The sequence below is a fragment of the Rhamphochromis sp. 'chilingali' genome, assembly GCF_963969265.1.
Source record: "Rhamphochromis sp. 'chilingali' genome assembly, chromosome: 1".
Taxonomy (NCBI): Eukaryota; Metazoa; Chordata; class Actinopteri; order Cichliformes; family Cichlidae; genus Rhamphochromis; species Rhamphochromis sp. 'chilingali'.
Genome location: NC_137929.1, coordinates 44,327,365 through 44,345,046, shown reverse-complemented (window position 1 = coordinate 44,345,046; position 17,682 = coordinate 44,327,365). Strand labels below are relative to the sequence as shown.

The 17,682-nt window shown below is 41.5% G+C and overlaps 1 protein-coding gene across 2 annotated transcripts in view; it reads left to right on the top strand.

Annotated features, from left to right (window-relative positions):
* nhsl2 (NHS-like 2) overlaps positions 1 to 17,682 on the top strand; it is a 218,372-nt gene that overhangs the window by 128,449 nt on the left and 72,241 nt on the right. Inside the window, exon 1 of one of the 2 annotated variants that reach the window (XM_080868207.1) lies at positions 987 to 1,295. The exons of the other annotated variant lie outside the window; for it this stretch is intronic. Coding sequence (XP_080724333.1) covers positions 1,271 to 1,295 — 25 coding nt within the window. The 5' untranslated portion in view covers positions 987 to 1,270. Of the gene's footprint in view, positions 1 to 986; positions 1,296 to 17,682 lie in introns of those variants that run through there. 2 annotated transcript variants of the gene reach the window in all.

Genomic DNA, 17,682 nt, shown 5'->3' with positions numbered 1-17,682 from the left:
ATTATGACCGGAAACAAATATGCTGCTGGTATCAGAGACCTCGGGCTCTACAAGGACACACTAATTGGCAAGATGTTGAAAAGACGACTATAAAAAGACGTTCCTAAAATGGATCGACAAGCGAAAGGGCGCTCTTCCTCCTCAACATCACTGCCACCTCCACACACGAATAGCACTCTGAAACCCAGACCTTTCTTGCTATGAGCTAGCAGCACTACACCATCATACTACCTTAGCGTACTTTTAAGACTTTTACCATCCAGATGCAAAAGGGCTTAATGACACATAACCACATCAGATCTATATCTGAACACAACCTTTTAACGTGGTTTTCTTTCGACTGATCCCTTTTGGATCATTTGCTTCCATCTCACTGTCTCCTTCACCCTGTCCTCCTTAGTCTGGCTGATAAACAAGAGACGCTGATCACATACGTCCGTCTCGGCTCTTGTTTGAAAGGTCAGGCTTCAGTAGGTGACACAGACAACACAAATTTGGTCTACAGGCAGAGAGAGAGAGAGATAAACTGCGAGGACTCTTAGATAATGGGGAGGTTTCCTTCCTGCAACAGTAAATGTTTCCCACCCTGCACTTCTTGTAGTTTGTGCAGTTTAAAGCATGAAATATCTGAAAATACCCTGGCATGCTGATATTTATTGATTTTATTCTTCACATGCATGCTTAGCTCATTAATAATAGTGCTAGTCATCAGTTGTAAAGACCATATGAATGTAGTCCCCAGGAATGCATGCAGGGCTGCAGGAAACGTGTTAGTGTTTTTATTTTCTTCCACTTCTTAGGGCTGCTGATCACCTCTTAAACACTTAAGATTCCTTTATGCTGAGAGCAGCGAGGGAGAAAGGAGGAGGGGAAGTGGCTGGAAGTGGGGGAGGAAGAGTGAGGGTGGGAAAAAAAAGGAGTGGGAAGGCACAACACCGGGCACCATCAGTTTCCTCCCTTTCTCCTCTCTCACCCTCTGACAGAAAGCGTCCTTTTCCCCCTGCACACTATTCCGTCTTCTCCCCTCCGGTCCTGCTGGATCTTATTCCCCCCTCTCTCGCTCATATTTGCCTGCTGACACGCTCGGAGCCACAGCCTGAATGAGTCACTGGGTTTACCTCAACAGGCAGCTGGCCTCTCTTCCTCCTCCTCCTTCTCTTCTTCTTCTTCTTCTTCGTCTTTTTGCCCTCTCTCCCTCACCTCTTTTTCCTCCTCTGAGGCTATATGGGTGTGAAAGTTGGTGTGCCGGATAGACTTTAGAAGCTCGGACATGGAAGTTTTCTGGGCCAGACTGGGTAAGAGACGTTTAAAATGGTTTCTTTTTTTTGTGGAGGGATGAAAAGTGCAGAAAAAGTTGGAGCAGGGAGCGGAGTGGTACTGAAACGAGGAGCACAGCTACTTGTGATGATTATAAATTCTCAGGAATGTCACACTTGACGTTGGTGAGGATGGCGTGATTGCCGTGTAGCATGTGTGCCTCATTTCGGGGTGTTTAACTTAGCTTTGGGTGCGTTTCTTTGTAGCTGGGATGCTTTTCTGGCATTAGGAGGCTAAATTTTTTATCCTGCATGGAAGTGAACACTTGTGTGCTGTGAGGGGCAGCGGCACCGTGGTGTCTGGTGTTTGTCATTGCCACTTTGAATTTCACAGGATGTTAGAAAAGAGAAAACAATGAAAAGCAGCACAGAGCAAACTGAGGTACTGTTTTCCATTCAGGCTTTGGGATGAAAGCTGAATTAAATCACTTTAAAGATCAATAAATAATTTAATTTCTTCATTTTTCACCTTGATTATTTTTCAAGTGTTGAAATCGTGTTCTGAGCTTGTTCCAGGATCTGCATCCACTTATCAAATGGAAATATTCTCCATGTGTTTTGCATAATTTTACTCACATTTCCCCCCAGTTTTTGGTCAGAAGCATCAGAGCTGGGAATGTTAGCATTTAACCACATTAATACTGATGATAACTTTGTTTTTGAAGCCTCTTTGCTTGTCTAACAAACTGCTTTGTAAACTGCTTTCAAAGTCAAATTGCTAAATTCAAACAGGAAGCCAGCAATTAGGGCCAAAAACAAAACAGGTTAAAGCGAACGAAAAGTTAAGATAACAAATAGAAAATACTAATTGTTCACATTTGAAAAGAGTAATTATTTGATAAAATACACAAGAAAAATAAAAATGAGTCATAAACAATAAAAAACTTTCCATTTTAGACAAAAACACATTGTTTGCTTTGGAAAGAAATTAAATGGGTTTTTTTATGTGCTTCACTTAAAAATTTAAGTTCTTAGTTTTCTTATCTGCTCTGATAGTGTACAAAGTATTGGATCTACACACACATTTATATGTAAAGTGTCATCGATTTTGATCATAAGCTACAAAGAGACGGTGCTCACCATGCATCGTCACTTTGTAGCTCTCGTGTAGTCCCTAAAATAAACACTAGACCATCCAGTCGTGCAGAAAACCCACCAATGTATTTACCACCAGCAATTAAAGGTGTGCTTCCCGCCCATCAGTAGTCGCTTCAGTCGCTCATCTCAGAGCGGAAATACGTTTAACTCAGGACCCGCCCACTTTAAGTCACAGGCAGTTATTTCACATTGAATTTTATTCAGGTTTGATTTTGGCTGCTGCTGCACTGAGTCTGTTTCTGTGGGGAACAGATCTTTGAGGGTCCTTTTTATCAGCTATGAGTTTCATATATTATCATAAATAAATATTTTTGTAATTTTGAAGCAAGTGTTTTTTTTATTTGGAGTGGACATTTCCAGCAAATGCACTACTCGGTGTTCATCAGGAACTATTTGAAGTTTCTCACGCACAAAGCACCCACTCTCAACTTTGACTGTGTGATAATGATATGGTAGACTTATGACATGCTAGCTTTAATTGACTTTAACTTTGCACTGGGACTCAGATTTAGTTATAGTTTTAGAAAAAGCATGCAGGGCTACCTGTAGTGACCCCTTTTGGCAAGGGAGAAGCTGGAAAATTTATTTATTCATTGTTGTAGGCAAGGTACAAGATTTTAGGTCCCAGAAACTGGTTTCCATTTGTTGTTTGAGTTCTAATGGCCAATCAAATTCAAACCAACTTTGGTTGCATTGCATGTAAACAGACTGTGTGACAAGCAAAAGAGCAATCTCCAAACTAATAGCAACTGTTACTTAATTTACAGCGCCGTGATTGTGTCTGTTTGAAGAGGTATTCACTCTGGAGAGGCGTTTCCAACCATCACAAATATGCTCCCTCTAAAATCCCAACTGCATGGTGTTTGCTGTGGATGATGCTGTGTGTCAGTTGAATGCTGATTAGTTGACAAACGGCTGGTAGTGACAACGAAGAAGTGTGAAAAGTGTGAAAAACGAAAACGTAACAATCAAAACATCCAGCAGTAAGAGCACAGACGGCTCAAGTGGACACTTGACTCTTTGTAACACTCTGGTGTCACTTCAGCTGTTTGTATGTCAGAACTTTGTTCTTCTCCACAGCTGGCAGAGGGACCAGCAACATCACAATCAGACCATTTGTACCACATGACACTGCCAACACCTGACAGCAGACGCTTTCTGCAGGTAGACGGGCAGTCCGTAGCTACCACTGCTGAGCCATTATTCCCCCATTAGGCTTTCATTACCCTTAAAAACATATTAACGGCAATAACTGGAGAACAGAGCAGGAAGTCTTGGCCAGGATATCCATCATAAACTGTTCTGGATATCCACTGGAAGTTGGAAGTTTCCGCCAGCAGAAGCCAAATTAGCAGGCTAGCTGATGGCTTCCCAGGTCAGGCAGTTAGTACCATTTCCTTCAACCCTAATTTTAATATATCAACTTGGTCTGTATGACATGAAGTTTTTCACCTTTTTCTCATATTTCACACAAAATTAATAATCACTTAACTCAAAAACAGCAAGAAAAAATAACTACTAGAGTGCAATGCACATGACATTAGTCGAATTTAAGCAGACTTTGGTTTTGCTGTAAGAACTGTTGGTGTGACTTGAGGAGGCAGACTGGTTTGCAAGCGTCTCATCGCCACTGAAAGGCTCTTTGTGTGTCGAGGAGTTCACACTTTGCACTTTGCGTGTCTTTTTCACCCTCAGAAAACCTCCGCACATGGCTGTTGCAGACCCACAAGGTCAGCCGAGGTCATCTGAGGATGTGTGTGTGTGTCTGTGTGTGTGTCTGGCTCATACACACACACACACACACACACACACACACACACAAATATATTGGCTTGAGTGTGTTGCTGAAAGTGCATTTTTACTTTGGCTTGTGGTTTGGTACTAAGCTACTGTAGTTTCCAATAGCCATTACAATATCCAACACACACACACACACACACACACACACACACACACACACACACACACAGTTGTGGTTCTCTTTTGCACCATTTTACACTCCAGTGTGGAAAAATGAAGGAAGGCATAGTCACACGCATACACACCACACTCATTATCTCTCTCTTTTCTCCCTCTTCATTCTCTCTCTTACACTCTCGATCTTTTCCCTCTTCTGCCCAATTTAATATGAAAATGAAAGGAGAAAGAAATCATTGAATTTTTATGCAGATGAGTTGCTAAATGTGGCGCCCCGATTGTGGGATGGGCCGTGGCTTCGATGGACTGAGTGACGGCCATGAAGGGAGGAGGAAGGCAGAGGAGCGGGGGCATGTTTGTGCAGTGTTAATTTAAACTCAGTAGAGTTTTATATTTTTGGCGGCAAGCGAGCGACTGATGGATTTCTTCAGTGTGACAGATTACGGGTGCTGCTGGAGGCAGCAGTGGCAGCTTTGTGTGAAGTAATGGTCTGATGCAGATACATAAAAAGTCTGAATCACATCCAAATAATATCAGAATTATAATGAGACAGCGTAACAGCTGCTAAGACACAGAAAAAACATTTTTTACTTAGTAAAATGAACAGTTTCCAGGTGTTAAAGTCAGTGGGGGAGCTTGGCAATTTTTTTAAGGTTTCTTGAGGTGAGACCATCACATTACACTGGAGTAAGTAATGGAGTTTCTCCTGCACTGCTCATTTGTTTTGGTCATTTACTTAAGCAGGCATGACTGATGTTTACACAGTTTCCTTGCGCCTGCCTGGCGCTCCACTCCAACTTCCTCCCACAGTCCAATGTACGGTTAGGTTACCTGGTGATTCAAAATTAGCCATTGGTGTGAATTTGAATAGCTGTCTTTTTCTCTGTGTTAGCCCTGCGACAGTCTGCCAAGCTGTACAGGGTGTACCCCATCTAATACCCCATGATAACTTGAATAGGAACATCTCTGATAACAGTAAAGCAGATATGGGGAAGATTGATGGATTGATGGATGGATGGATGGATGGATTATAAGATTATTACACCAGCTAATGGCTGATGGGGCAGTTAAAATCTGTCTAGGTGTGAGCAAAAACCTGCTAGAACATGGTTATTGATGTAACTACAGTTCTGTGAGTATCTAGGTAGACATCAAAGATTATTTTCTTTTTCTTTCTTTCTTTTCCTTTTCCACAAATGATGGAGTTTTATTGGTTTGTTAGTAGATCAAGGTTTCAAATCAGCATCACCTACGCTGAGCTACGTACTGTTGGTTTTTGCAGGACTGCATGCAAGCGCTGTTGCATACTCTCTCAACAGGCCTACAGAAATGGACCCAAACACAGTACTGTAAATCCTCCATATGATGGTCAGTCTAAATTTCAGAGGTTTTTTTTAGGTCTACCTACTTCACTGTGACATAGATTAGGAAAACAAAACAAACATATAATTAAGTCTTAATCTTGTTTCATTTCTCAACAATTATATAAGCATTGATATCAATTCGCAAAAGAGTTTTACTGAAAATTTCAGCTTTACAATTCACAAAGCTGCTTTTGAATGTTGGTCTGATTCGCTGTCCTCTAGCTGCTTAACCGCAGTCTGAACACACAGTTCAATCATCTCTCTCATTCAACCATAAATTGATGGAGCTGCTGGTGTGAAATTGAAATGTATTGAAATATACTCTACATACCGATAATATACTTTGCTCCAGTGCGATTTACAGAAATAACATTTGCAGTGATGTTAGAAGAGCAGTAAAGAAACTCAAACTCTATTAATTTAAATTAAAGTTGGAGTTTTGGAAGCGTGTCGATGGAAATAATAAGTTTGCCAAAGGCTAAAATATGCTAGCATTAACCAGTAAATGTAAAGCCAAAAGTTGATTTTATTCCTGAACAGAGTCTTTTAGTGCAGCACCATGATTGCAATTATTTTCACCCAGCAACCAGTGACAGTGAACCAAGGAAGTTACCAACTGATCTCTAGTGCTTTGTGACCGAGGCCTAAATCAGTGACAAAATTAATTAACATAAGAAAGGAAACTTTGTTTCTTTTTGTTTCAGATTCTATGTTTGTTTAAAACACAGTGCATTTATAACTTAACTTTAAAATAAATTTAAGTAGATTGAAAACATTACATTTAATGTTTTAACTGAAAATCTATTTGATTGATTGATTGTTGGTAATAATGTGAAATTAAATTCACATTAGCCTCATTTTTACAACATAATGAAAAATGTCAGGGTTTGGCTGGCCGGCTGAACTCCAAGGTCATACTTTGGTGATGTACTTTTTGGCCCATACTGCAAAACCGAGTGAGATGGAGGTTTGGTCTCTTGCTGCACATCCCCCCTGAGGCGGCCAAGTAATGAGTGATGAAGCAAAGCAAAAGAAAAGGGAGAGAAGAACTGAAACTCAACTTCAGATTAAGGTTACAGAAGAGGCAGCAGAAACACAGGGCAGGTGATTTGTGCAGTGATATCAGTGGACAGCGGGCAGCTGCAATAAATTTTCTGATGCAGGTGGAAAGTGCTAACAGCAGTGGCATCGTCTCTGTGTTCAGATCTCACTGCAGCACATGAGCCTGATGATTGTACTGCGTGCTTGTGTGTGTGTGTTTGTGCAAATCTGAATTAAATGGCTGTGTAAATGATGGTTTTGACCCATAAGTGACTTTCCCTGAAGTATTTTGGCTCCATTTCAGCCTTGGTGTTTGTGTCTGTGTTCCTTCTCACTTCTCAGTCCAGCAGTTTTTCCTTCAGTTTTTCAGTCAACTTTGACATCAATTAACCAACAGCTGTCAGCTTTCAGGCTACAGAACCTTTTTGAGGTGATGTGTGTATAACTGATTAGTTTAGCTTAACGTAACAACAGGAGTTTATCCAGTTCCCTTTGTTAGCAAAGCATTTTCTACATTTCTTTCTGAGATGAGTAAGTTAGTGAGGAAATGTTTGGTGTATTGTTAAAGACTGGAGAAAATAAAGGGCTAAATCACAACAACGAACACTTCAAGGTGGTTTATATTATAAGATAGAGACTCTTGGTGCTCTCTGTGACAAACAGTTTCTTTACAACTTTACGCGCTCAGTCACTATTTTCAAGACATATTTAATAGAACCTGGTCATCATCATTGGATAAAACAGGTGCTGACTGGCTACAACATTTTGACTATAAAGTTTTAGCCAACCAGTGATTGCTGTCCTCTTTTTTATTATTATTTAATTTCAAAACCCCAGTATGGCTTCATGATGGGACTTCACTAACGATTCACAAGCTACACAGTGGCTGTCTTTGCTTCTCATTTGATAGAAAATTATGGTTTATTCCAGCTTGCTGCTGCTGTATTGTTGTTCCCCAGTAAGAAAGAAGTTTGCTGTGGCTCAGTGGTTCATGCTAAATTTCCACTCTCCACCTCTAATATAGGAATTCTGGAAAATGAGGAGTTATGTGAAATGATGAGGGAGAAAAGCAGGGACCATAAACTACACTAAAACAGGAATCATTCTACATGTTCAATTTTCTGTCCAAAATAGACATTGTGCTAACTCGAGCGAAGCCTGCGAGCAGTTTCACGTAGACAGCTTGTTTTCTTTCATTATTTCCCATTACTCTCCCTCTGCAGCAGTCCTATCTTTAAGTGTAACCCCTCCACCCCCTAGCATCCACCTGTAGGATCCTGGGGATGTTTGCTTGTCGATCCCCTAGTTTCTCTCGGTAAAGGGAAGTCATGCTGAGTTTCGAGCCTTTAGCAGACACCAAACTCAAACTACATTCTGCTCCTATAATGAACCGTTTTGCCGCAGTAATACTTTCCATTTGCACCGATCCATACAAGCTGTTCACGTCTATCAGCTAAAGATTCTGTGTGCAAAAGTCTTCTTGTCACATTTTACCCTTAAAAGGCTGATCCCTTCGTCTCAAGGAGTCAACATGCCAGGTGGCTCCACATGTTTGATTTGGCCAAGTTTCTGTTTGGTGACTTGTCTCCAGCTGGAATCAAATCAGAATCCTTTTACCCACCAAGCTAATGCATTAACTGCGTTAGTATACAGCATGAAGGGCTATTTGCTCCTGCCCTACCTCTGTTTAAATATAATCTCTGAATATTGTACCTTTGTTGCTTTTTAAGTCGTGTGGGATATTTTGCAACAAAGATTCAGTGCTGTCTGCTGAGCTAACTATAAACTTTTGTAGTGACCTAACATTTATCTTTTGCTTTGAATTGAAACAAATCCATTTTTTAAAATGTCCAATGAAGTCAAATTTGTGGTTATTTATTGTTCATCTTCAGGCTCATCGGATCATGGCGCAGCACAGGGTCTCATCTGTGTTGCTTACGTTTATTAGAGCTGTCTGGGGAACAGGAAGAGAACAGGAAATAAATGGAGTGCTGTTTCCTGTCAAGCTTGCATCTGAGACAATAGCTGGTGGAAGTAATCTGACCAAGCCACAGCCCTCCAGGGTTAATATGCGCATGTGTTGGCTGGTGTATGGCGAAGGTGTCCTGTGCACTGTCAACCCAATGAGAGCGCCATACGTGCTGACACAACGTGGAGATAAGCTTTAAAGAGGGGCAAAAGGAAAAGTAAACACATTCTTTATGGGGAGAGCTGTGGATGTAAGTCTCAGTGGGAGCTGGTTATCGGTCACCTGGTCCTAATGGGGCTTGTAGTCTGCTGTCAGACAAGGTTAACTCTATTAGAGTGGGCTGAAAGTAGAGGATGTGTGCCAAAACAAATGTGAGGGCCTGGAAACCGGCGATAAGGAGACTCTGGGGACTGTAGTCTGCTCTGACAGATGAGACCAACTGTCAAAGTGCCAGACAGGAAGCACAGCACAGCCTTGGATGGTTTTATTCTGACAATTAATTTAACTGGCGACTGCAGTGATTTAATAAAACATATAGTCCAGTCCATTTACAGTAATTTTGACTTGAGTCCCAAAACAGAGCAGAGGAAGCAGATAGGATGAGAAACATGGCACCAATTAAGGCAGACACAGCTTGAAAAGAGGGAGCTGAGGTGGAGTTGGGTTGCAAAGCAGCTTGAAGGGACAGGAAAGTATTAGGTAGGCAGTGTGGCAGTATCAGCCAAGTGGATATGGGCTGACTGGAGACCAGTTATTGTCAGCTGATAAATGGCGGCTGAGCTTGATTGCGTGGCCGGAAATAATTCTGTGCTCACTACTTTAATTCACCTGCCCTGAGATGATACACAAAGGAACAGTGCAAGGAATACAAGCACAAACCAAAACATTAAATTTGGGGGTAACAATAAAGAAACAGTTTCAGACTTGAAATATATGTTTTGAATTTTTAAAAATCCGTCTTCTTGGGAATTTTACCCCAGAGTTGCTTTTTGCTCTGTTTTGGTCTCCACCATCTCCAATGCAAAGCGCTCTTTAGCTACAAATGCTTCATGGTTTCTACCAGCCTAACTGTATTTTATTGTTTGATTCATTGTTTTTGATACTTAATCTGTTTATTTTTATCTCATTTGAATTTTTATCATACGTTATTTACTATATCAGAATGTCTCTATGACTGCTGCGTGGCAGAAGTCCGTCAAAATAAGAATTTAATTGTACAGCATAAACTTCCTGTGTTTATCTACATGTGCATATGACAACAACACTATGTCTACTTTAACTTAATTTGATTCACAGTAGATGTATTGCACTGAAAGTTGGATTTGAAATGGTATTATGCTTGCAGTGTGGGCTGTGGTGGATTAGAGGTAGCTAAAAGCTGCAAGCTTCTTTGACAAGCATGCAGAAAACATCAACCTTGCTCCTTTGATTTCATTTAAAATTGAGACTGGAAATCTCCAAAGCTTCATCTGTTGCCCACTCTCTTTTACGCATTAAATGTCCACATCTGTCATCCGGCTGTTTGCTCCCACTAGAGTACAAGAAAAGCAGCCACTGCATCGTAGACCTGGTGGGAAGTTTATCCGAATCCAGACTAAACACTAAGTAATTCCACCATTGTTATATAAAGAAAAGACGGTGTAGCTCTGATCACACCTCCAACTGCCTCATGTTTGTACTGCTCAAGTCAAGCAGCGCGGTATCAGCTGGAGGATGACGGCTTTCTCTGTGACAGGAGGCCAAAATAAAAGCGCTGGGATATACCGTCGTTTTAAAGCAGCAGCTCTGACGCTTTGCAACATGAAATATTAAATTCACGAGCGAGTGTTACTCGGTATAAAATGTTAAAGCGACATCGTGTACTGTGGCTGTGATGCAGTAATAGAAAGTAAGTGTTTCCTTGTAGCGTCTTCTTACATTTAGAGGAAACAGTCTCGGCAGTGAAACAGGATTTCCTTCTGGCTGCTGCAGACCAACTGCTGCGTGTTGCCAACACTATCACTTTCTGGCTTATTAAACTTTTATTTTGAAATTTTGTGTTGCTCTGGGAGATTTTTTTTTTTCTTTTTTCCCCCTTGGATATGAATTAACAGCTGTTTTGGGTGTTGGTGTGTGTGCACAGTATACCTCGGACCATCTGTGTCCTAGTGTATACGGCAGTAGGACATGTGTATCTGCTACAGGGTGTGTGTGTGTGTGTGTGTGTGTGTGTGTGTGTGTGTGTGTGTGTGTGTGTGTGTGTGAGGTAAAGTGATAAAGGAAGATTGATGGTTTACAGCAGGACGAGTGTGCATTCACCTCAGGTGATAGGGTTAAAAGGTCGCAGGGAGGGACCTTGGCAGAGGAAAGTGTGTGTGTGTCTGTGTGTGCGTGTCTGTGTGCATGCTTGTGAACTGGCGAGAGCAAAAGTGTAGCATGAAAGCTTATTGGACAGGAATGGGTGAAGCCACTGACCTTGGAAGACCTGTGACATCACTTCCTGTCATTTCGCCGCAGTCCTGTCCTCAGGGGCGAGAGGAGGGACACATCGACAGATATACAGACTCTCCGTCTGTCTCTCGTGTTCACACATAAACATGCACATACTTCCTGACCTCTGCCAGACAACGCTGAGTCAGCCCGTGTTTGTCCTGCGCAATGATATCTGCAGTGTGTGTGTGTGTGTGTGTGTGTGTGTGTGTGTGTGTGTGTGTGTGTGCGCGTGTGTTATCAATCAACCTGATAGATGATTTGTGACTCTGTTGATTCTGAATTTATAGCCATGAGTGTAAAGGTGACACCCAGTCCATTATAACAATATGGATATGAGTAAGCAGAGAGTGGATCAGGGCGTGGACTGTTTTAAGGGCTGATGTTTTTCTTTCTCAACAATTGCATTTATAGCCAGTATCAGTGGGCACCTTTTATTTTTAGAGGCCCATAGTTGCTTAGAGAAAGGGACACCTATATATATCTAAGTTAAATTATGACTGTCTACATTTTGCCAATTGTCTGAAAGGCACCATCTGATGGATCACTTTGGATTTGAGTTTAGAAAGCCTTCATATTAATCATAATGCAAGATGTTTGTGTTTTGTTTTCCTTTTCAAGTTCCACTTCCTAGATTGAGATACTTTGAGGGTCAGTTCCTTGGTCGTGACGGCCACATTCCTTTAAATCTTTACCCCTTGTAAGCTTACTGGAGTAAACACTGAGCTGTTTTCCAAACTGAGTTGTTCTTTCGTGTGTTTTGGCCTGCTTCCACAACAACCTAAGTGGATTTGCATCAGAAGTTAGTGAAGGTGGTCTCTGCCTATGCAGCTACGCTTGGAAAAACTCGGAAACTATTCTAAAGGTGGTCAAACTTTGCCTTATTTGATATTTCCTGAGAAAACTTGTCATTAAGGGAGCAGAGGTGGCCATCAAATGAGCCAACGGTATTCAAAGATGATGGTTGCCATGGTTGTAACATGCCAACAGTCCATTTTCCTTCCGCTTATCTAATCAGGGTCGTAGGATGGCTGGAGCCTACCCCAGCTGTCATGGAGCAAGAGGAGGGTTACACCCCGGGTTTATCGTAGGGATAGAGGCAAAAGTGTGCCAAGAAAAACCTTCCCCCTCATAACAAAGCATTTCCATCTGTCTACTAGTTGGAGGGTCAGAGGTTTGATCCTCAGCTTTTCCAATCCACAGCTGTCCAGCTGTTCCGGGCAAAGATACTGGATGCCTGCTTGCCCTCACGAGTACCTCTAAACGTCAATCAGTCTCTGATTAATAAAAAGTGTTTTAAAAATCACAGCTTGCTTGCAGTTTAAAAGACTTCTTACCTTCTTTGTGTCTAGTGCTTGTTAAAGTTACCTAGCTTTTATTAGCAAAGCATACACTTCCTAGTGTTTCTACTTTTGTCTCTGTATGAACAACATAAATGCCCAGTATGAGATAAATGAGAATTATTTTGAACTTTCAGGCACACAAAGTTACTCTTGAGAAGTAGTACCTTCTAGATCTCAACTAATATAGAGTTTTATAGACCAATACCAATATTTAATTATTTAAAAATCTGATGAATGAATGTTTTTTTTCTTTTAGACACTAGACACAGATAGATGTGCAAATAGCCAATACTAACTGATAATATCGATCTGCCAATAAGCCAGTCAGGCTCTAGTCTCTCCTTTACAGAGCAGACACCTGCCCTGCTTTTGCGCTGTGAGGTGATCCAGAAAGTTCCTCTGTAAACTGAAGGCAGTTCAAATTGGCTGTTGGTCATATTTGGTCTAATCTAATTTCTTTATGGAAATCATCGTTGTGCCTCAGCATGACGTGTTGCTAATTTGTTGTTTTCAAATCCTCCGCTCGCACCTTCAAACACTTTACATGCCTGCAAAGTGTGTGTTAGTCGGGCAGCTCCTGACCTTATTTTCACTTAACTATGCAAGATTAGCGCCGAAGGAGAGTTTTAAGGGGATCTGAAGGGATTTTGTAGTTGAGAGAGGAGCAGAAATGAGATAAAGCTCATATTTGGGTCGGGACGCTCAAATACGCTCAAGTGAGTTGCTGGTACACAGCCCGTGGTGTGGCTGCAGAAGATGAATGACATGAAAGATTAGGAATCTTGCTTTGGGAAATCAGCCTTTTAACTCAAACATTTGACTGTCAGAAATCATCTCCTTTCCTTTTTAAGGTGGCACTCACGGCTGATTACAGCTCAGCAGGAGCTCTAATGAATGTGACTCACTCGTTGGCAGCACCGCCAATGTTAGATCACTGTGGGTATTAAATAGTCCACACCATATTACTGCCATACCAGCGAATGTGAAACAAATCTGCATTTGTTTGACATTCTTTTTAATATATGCAGAGACATTATGCATGTGTGGCATACACAGCAGACTGCTTTGTATTTATAGAAGTTACGTTTTTCATCTGCCGGGAGCAGCTGTGTTTATTAAATAAGACCTCGCTGTTTTGTTTTTGTTTATATCCACAGAATTCACAAAATAGCACTGATGTCTTTGGCAAACACTGGTTATACGATATTCACATTTATATTAGTGGTTTTTATGAGAGCTTTACGTTGTGTAGACTATCACCCATTTATCACTTGCATTGTTGTGAATGTCACTAGAATTGTGTGCTATATGTTGTTGCCTCACCTGTGTGACAGAGGAGGATGCTAGGTGAGATCATCATCAGTAACCATTGCTGGATTATTGGGATTGTGAACACAAAAACTTGCCACATGCACATCTACTTACTCGTGCAGCTACATGTGTCCTTAGCACACTGAGTTTGGTCTTTATTCTAAAGAAAGGAACAGTAATTGATCAAGTTGTTAAAGACCAGCAGCCACAAAGTCCAGATTCAGTGTCCCTTTGTAACAGGCTGTGTGTGACACATCGTGAGTTCATTTCTAATCCTAAACATCTACAAACGGTCCTTTACTGGCAGGTGATGACTGGAAGATTCGTTTTAACTGTTTAGGTTTAGAAAATGTTAAATGTTACCCGTTATCAGGGACCATCATCATCCACAGGCAATGTCAGAAGGCACAAATGAATTTAAATTTCTCTCAGTTTTAAATCTGTTGACTGTTTCACTTCATTTCCATAACAATTCAGTTTCCATTTAGCCCTCTTGCACTCTAATCTGTCACTGTGTTTTGAATAGCATGTCGTGAATGAAATTATACTTTAAGAAAAGCTCAAAGCCTCACGAGTCAAACGGCGCAAAGCATTTTGGCATACCACAGAAGCAATGACGTTTTAAAAAGAGTGCATACACACTGAAGATCTTACATTTTTGTGCCATCTACAGCACTGGGACACATTTCTGTTTGTTGCTTTTACCGTATAATGCAACATGTGTGAGTTTCATGTGTCTTAATGGAGTGGATGTAAAAATGTTCAAGAATTACAAATTTAATCAGCTGCTTTTGAAGTTCACAGCACTGAGAATTTCCAAAGGTACGCCTATTCGTTAACTGGTGACTTTACATTGGCTGTAGGTGTGATTGATTGTTACGTCAACTTTATTTGCCAGCCCTGCGATTGACTGACAACAGAAGCTGTGTCATGTTACTGCGCCATCTGCTGGATAAGGTTGACTGACTTTCTATGGAGAAGTTTGTGTGGTTGAATTTTTTATGTGTCCACTAGGCTCCACTCAGATCTCAGATGATGAGTGTGAGGTCTGTACATACGGCCATGTGCTTGCCCGTATTTTGTGACTGCACAGACTTGTCTGAGGAGAATTTACATTACAATGTACCAACTATAGCAGCACAGTGGCATGGTGGTTAGTCCACCAACAGCATGGGGCCTTTTTGTGTGGAGTTGGCATGTTCTCTCCTTGTCTGCATGGGTCCTTTTCAGGTACTCTGTCTTCCTCCCACAGCCTAAAGACAGGCTTAGCTGGTGATTGTTAATTGTCCATAGGTGTGAATAGTTGTCTGTCTCTCCCTCTTAGCCCTGTGACAGAGTGGCGACCCGTCCAAGGTGGACTCTGCATCTCGTCCTATAGTAGCTGGGATAAGCTCTTGCCCCCTCGTGACTGTGAATGGGATAAGTGGAAGAAAATTGATGATGCATCAACGACAGACGCGCTCCAGGTGGCAGATCTCAAATGGAGTTCAAAGGAGTACAGCGGAAATGACTACTAGGCCATCGGCTTGCTTGTTGTCTGTGTCTGCATCAGAGTATTATTGAAAGTTTCACAAAGGAGATTTAAAGCAGTGACTTCTCACTTTCACGTCCATTTCTGTTTGACAAAGTGACTAATCGCCTAAACAATCAAGACACTTGTAGGACAACGCAGGCCTATAAAGCTGCACTCAGAAAAATAAAGGTGCCAACTGGAACCAAAAGTGGTTCTTTAGACTGATGCCATAGAAGAACCTTTTTTGGGCCACAAAGAACCTTTCAAACAATTTCAGTGGTTCATTGAAGAACCATTAAAGGTGCCCCAAAGAACCATCAAGAAATGGTTCTTTGGGGCACCTTTAATGGTTTTTCAAAGAACCTTTTTAAAAACTTCCTTTAAGTGGTTCTTTAAAAAAACATTTTAAAGATTTAAAGATTATAACTTTGGCCCCCACCCATGCCACCAGTATATTTTTAAGCAAGTATTTCTAATTTTTATTTGAATATTCAGTTTCCTACCATCTGCTCTTAAAGGGTAATTGCCAGGTAACCCGCCCTCCCCCTTCGCACACACATGCACACAAAGAAAACACGCAGTATAATTCACACTCTAATTATAGTGAATAAATATTTATGCCATTTTACACCATCAAACTTAGATAGCTGATGAAGAACCTTTTGTTCTTTAAAGAACCATTTGCAATAGATGAAGAACCATCTACAAAATAAAAAGGTTATTTGATGTATGATGGTTCTTTAAAGAACCATGAAGACATCTGAAGAACCATAAGTTTTCTGAGAGTGGGGGCAGAATGGCAATATTTCTAGGCAATGATGGTGCATACAAGAGGCAGGGTTACTGGGACCTCCCTTAAAAAGCTGAAAGTAGAGTCACTCCTCTGCATAAAAAGGAGCTGGCTTCCTGATCTTTCCATGTGATCACCTGGAAAGATCCTGGACTGGTTGGAGAGATCATATCCTTCAACTCGCTAGGGATGCCGCTGCAACTTTGACCCAGATAAGTAGTAGAAAGTGGATGCAAGGATGGATGGATTACAGTATTTACACATTAACAACATTAACAAATCACAGGAAGTTCTAGTGGGTTCCAAACATGTGCTACAGCTCTCTACAGCCCTCTTTAGTTCCATCTACACTGCAGACAGGACAGGTCTTCCCTGCGTCGTTCAGTGGGGATCAGAGGCATTCAATCAACGTACAAACAAAAAGGAGGCACACTTCTTCCTTATTAGCATGAACCTAGAGATCCATAGAATTCTAAGTCCTACATATTAACATACAGCATCACACACAGGTGTGCAGCACAGTGACTGAGAGGCTGTCATTACGTGTGTGTGTGTGTGTCCACCTGCTTGTGTGTGTAAATCATGTGTCTCCACAGTTTCCAGCCAGGCTGAATTGGCTGAATAATAAGAGCCTGCATAGAAAATAATGGCTATTAATTTTAAAAATACAGACGGGGGTCTCCGTGTGGCGGGTTTGGGAGCCGAAGCCAACCAACGTGTGTGTGTTTTGTCTCTTGTGACTCATGATAGCTACCCCCCTGTCTCGCTAACCATCGCAGTAATTAGCATAAAATTGGATCTTTGTTCTTGTTAGCAAACGCGGATGAACGCATCCGGCTCTTCAATTAAACTCCGGCTGAGGTGCACGCACATACATGTGGATGGAATCGGGATGTGGCTCCATCGCTTTGTCAGAATGAGAGAATATGACCTTTAGGCTACTCGATTGTTAGGTTTTGCCATCATGGCAGACCCAAGTGCATTAGGCATACACACATACACCTCTCCTTTTCCACTCAATTCCATTACTCCACCCTCTCACTTATCCCCCATTTTTTTTTTGTGTGTGTAATGAAGGAGATATGATAGACGACGGAGAGGGCGGAAAGCTTGGAGGGAGGGACGAGCCGGAGAGAAGAGTAGGGGCGAGTTTAAAGAAGCAAGTTAAACGAGGGAATAAAGGATGAAACCAGGCGAGACGTGGAAAGAGAGAAGGAGGAAGAGCGATGAGTGAGAGGAGGGAGGGCGAGGATGAATTGTGGCTCATATCACTGTAAATTACTTTCAGGGTGTAATTACTGCAGACAGCCAGGTCTCACTGTAGAGCACACAGGAACACACACTCTTGTACTAAGCGTGTGTGTGTGTATTGATTTACTAACTGTATTTGTGTGATTGCATTTGTCTTTGATTGCCTAAATTAGCCGAGACACAGCGGTCTTTTAATAAGGTAAGAAGTCTGCAAAATGGCAGGAAGTCCTTTCACAGGAAAAAGAATTTCAAGTATTTACAAGTGTCGAGTGGTGTTTCCTTCGTGGTGACACAGCTGTG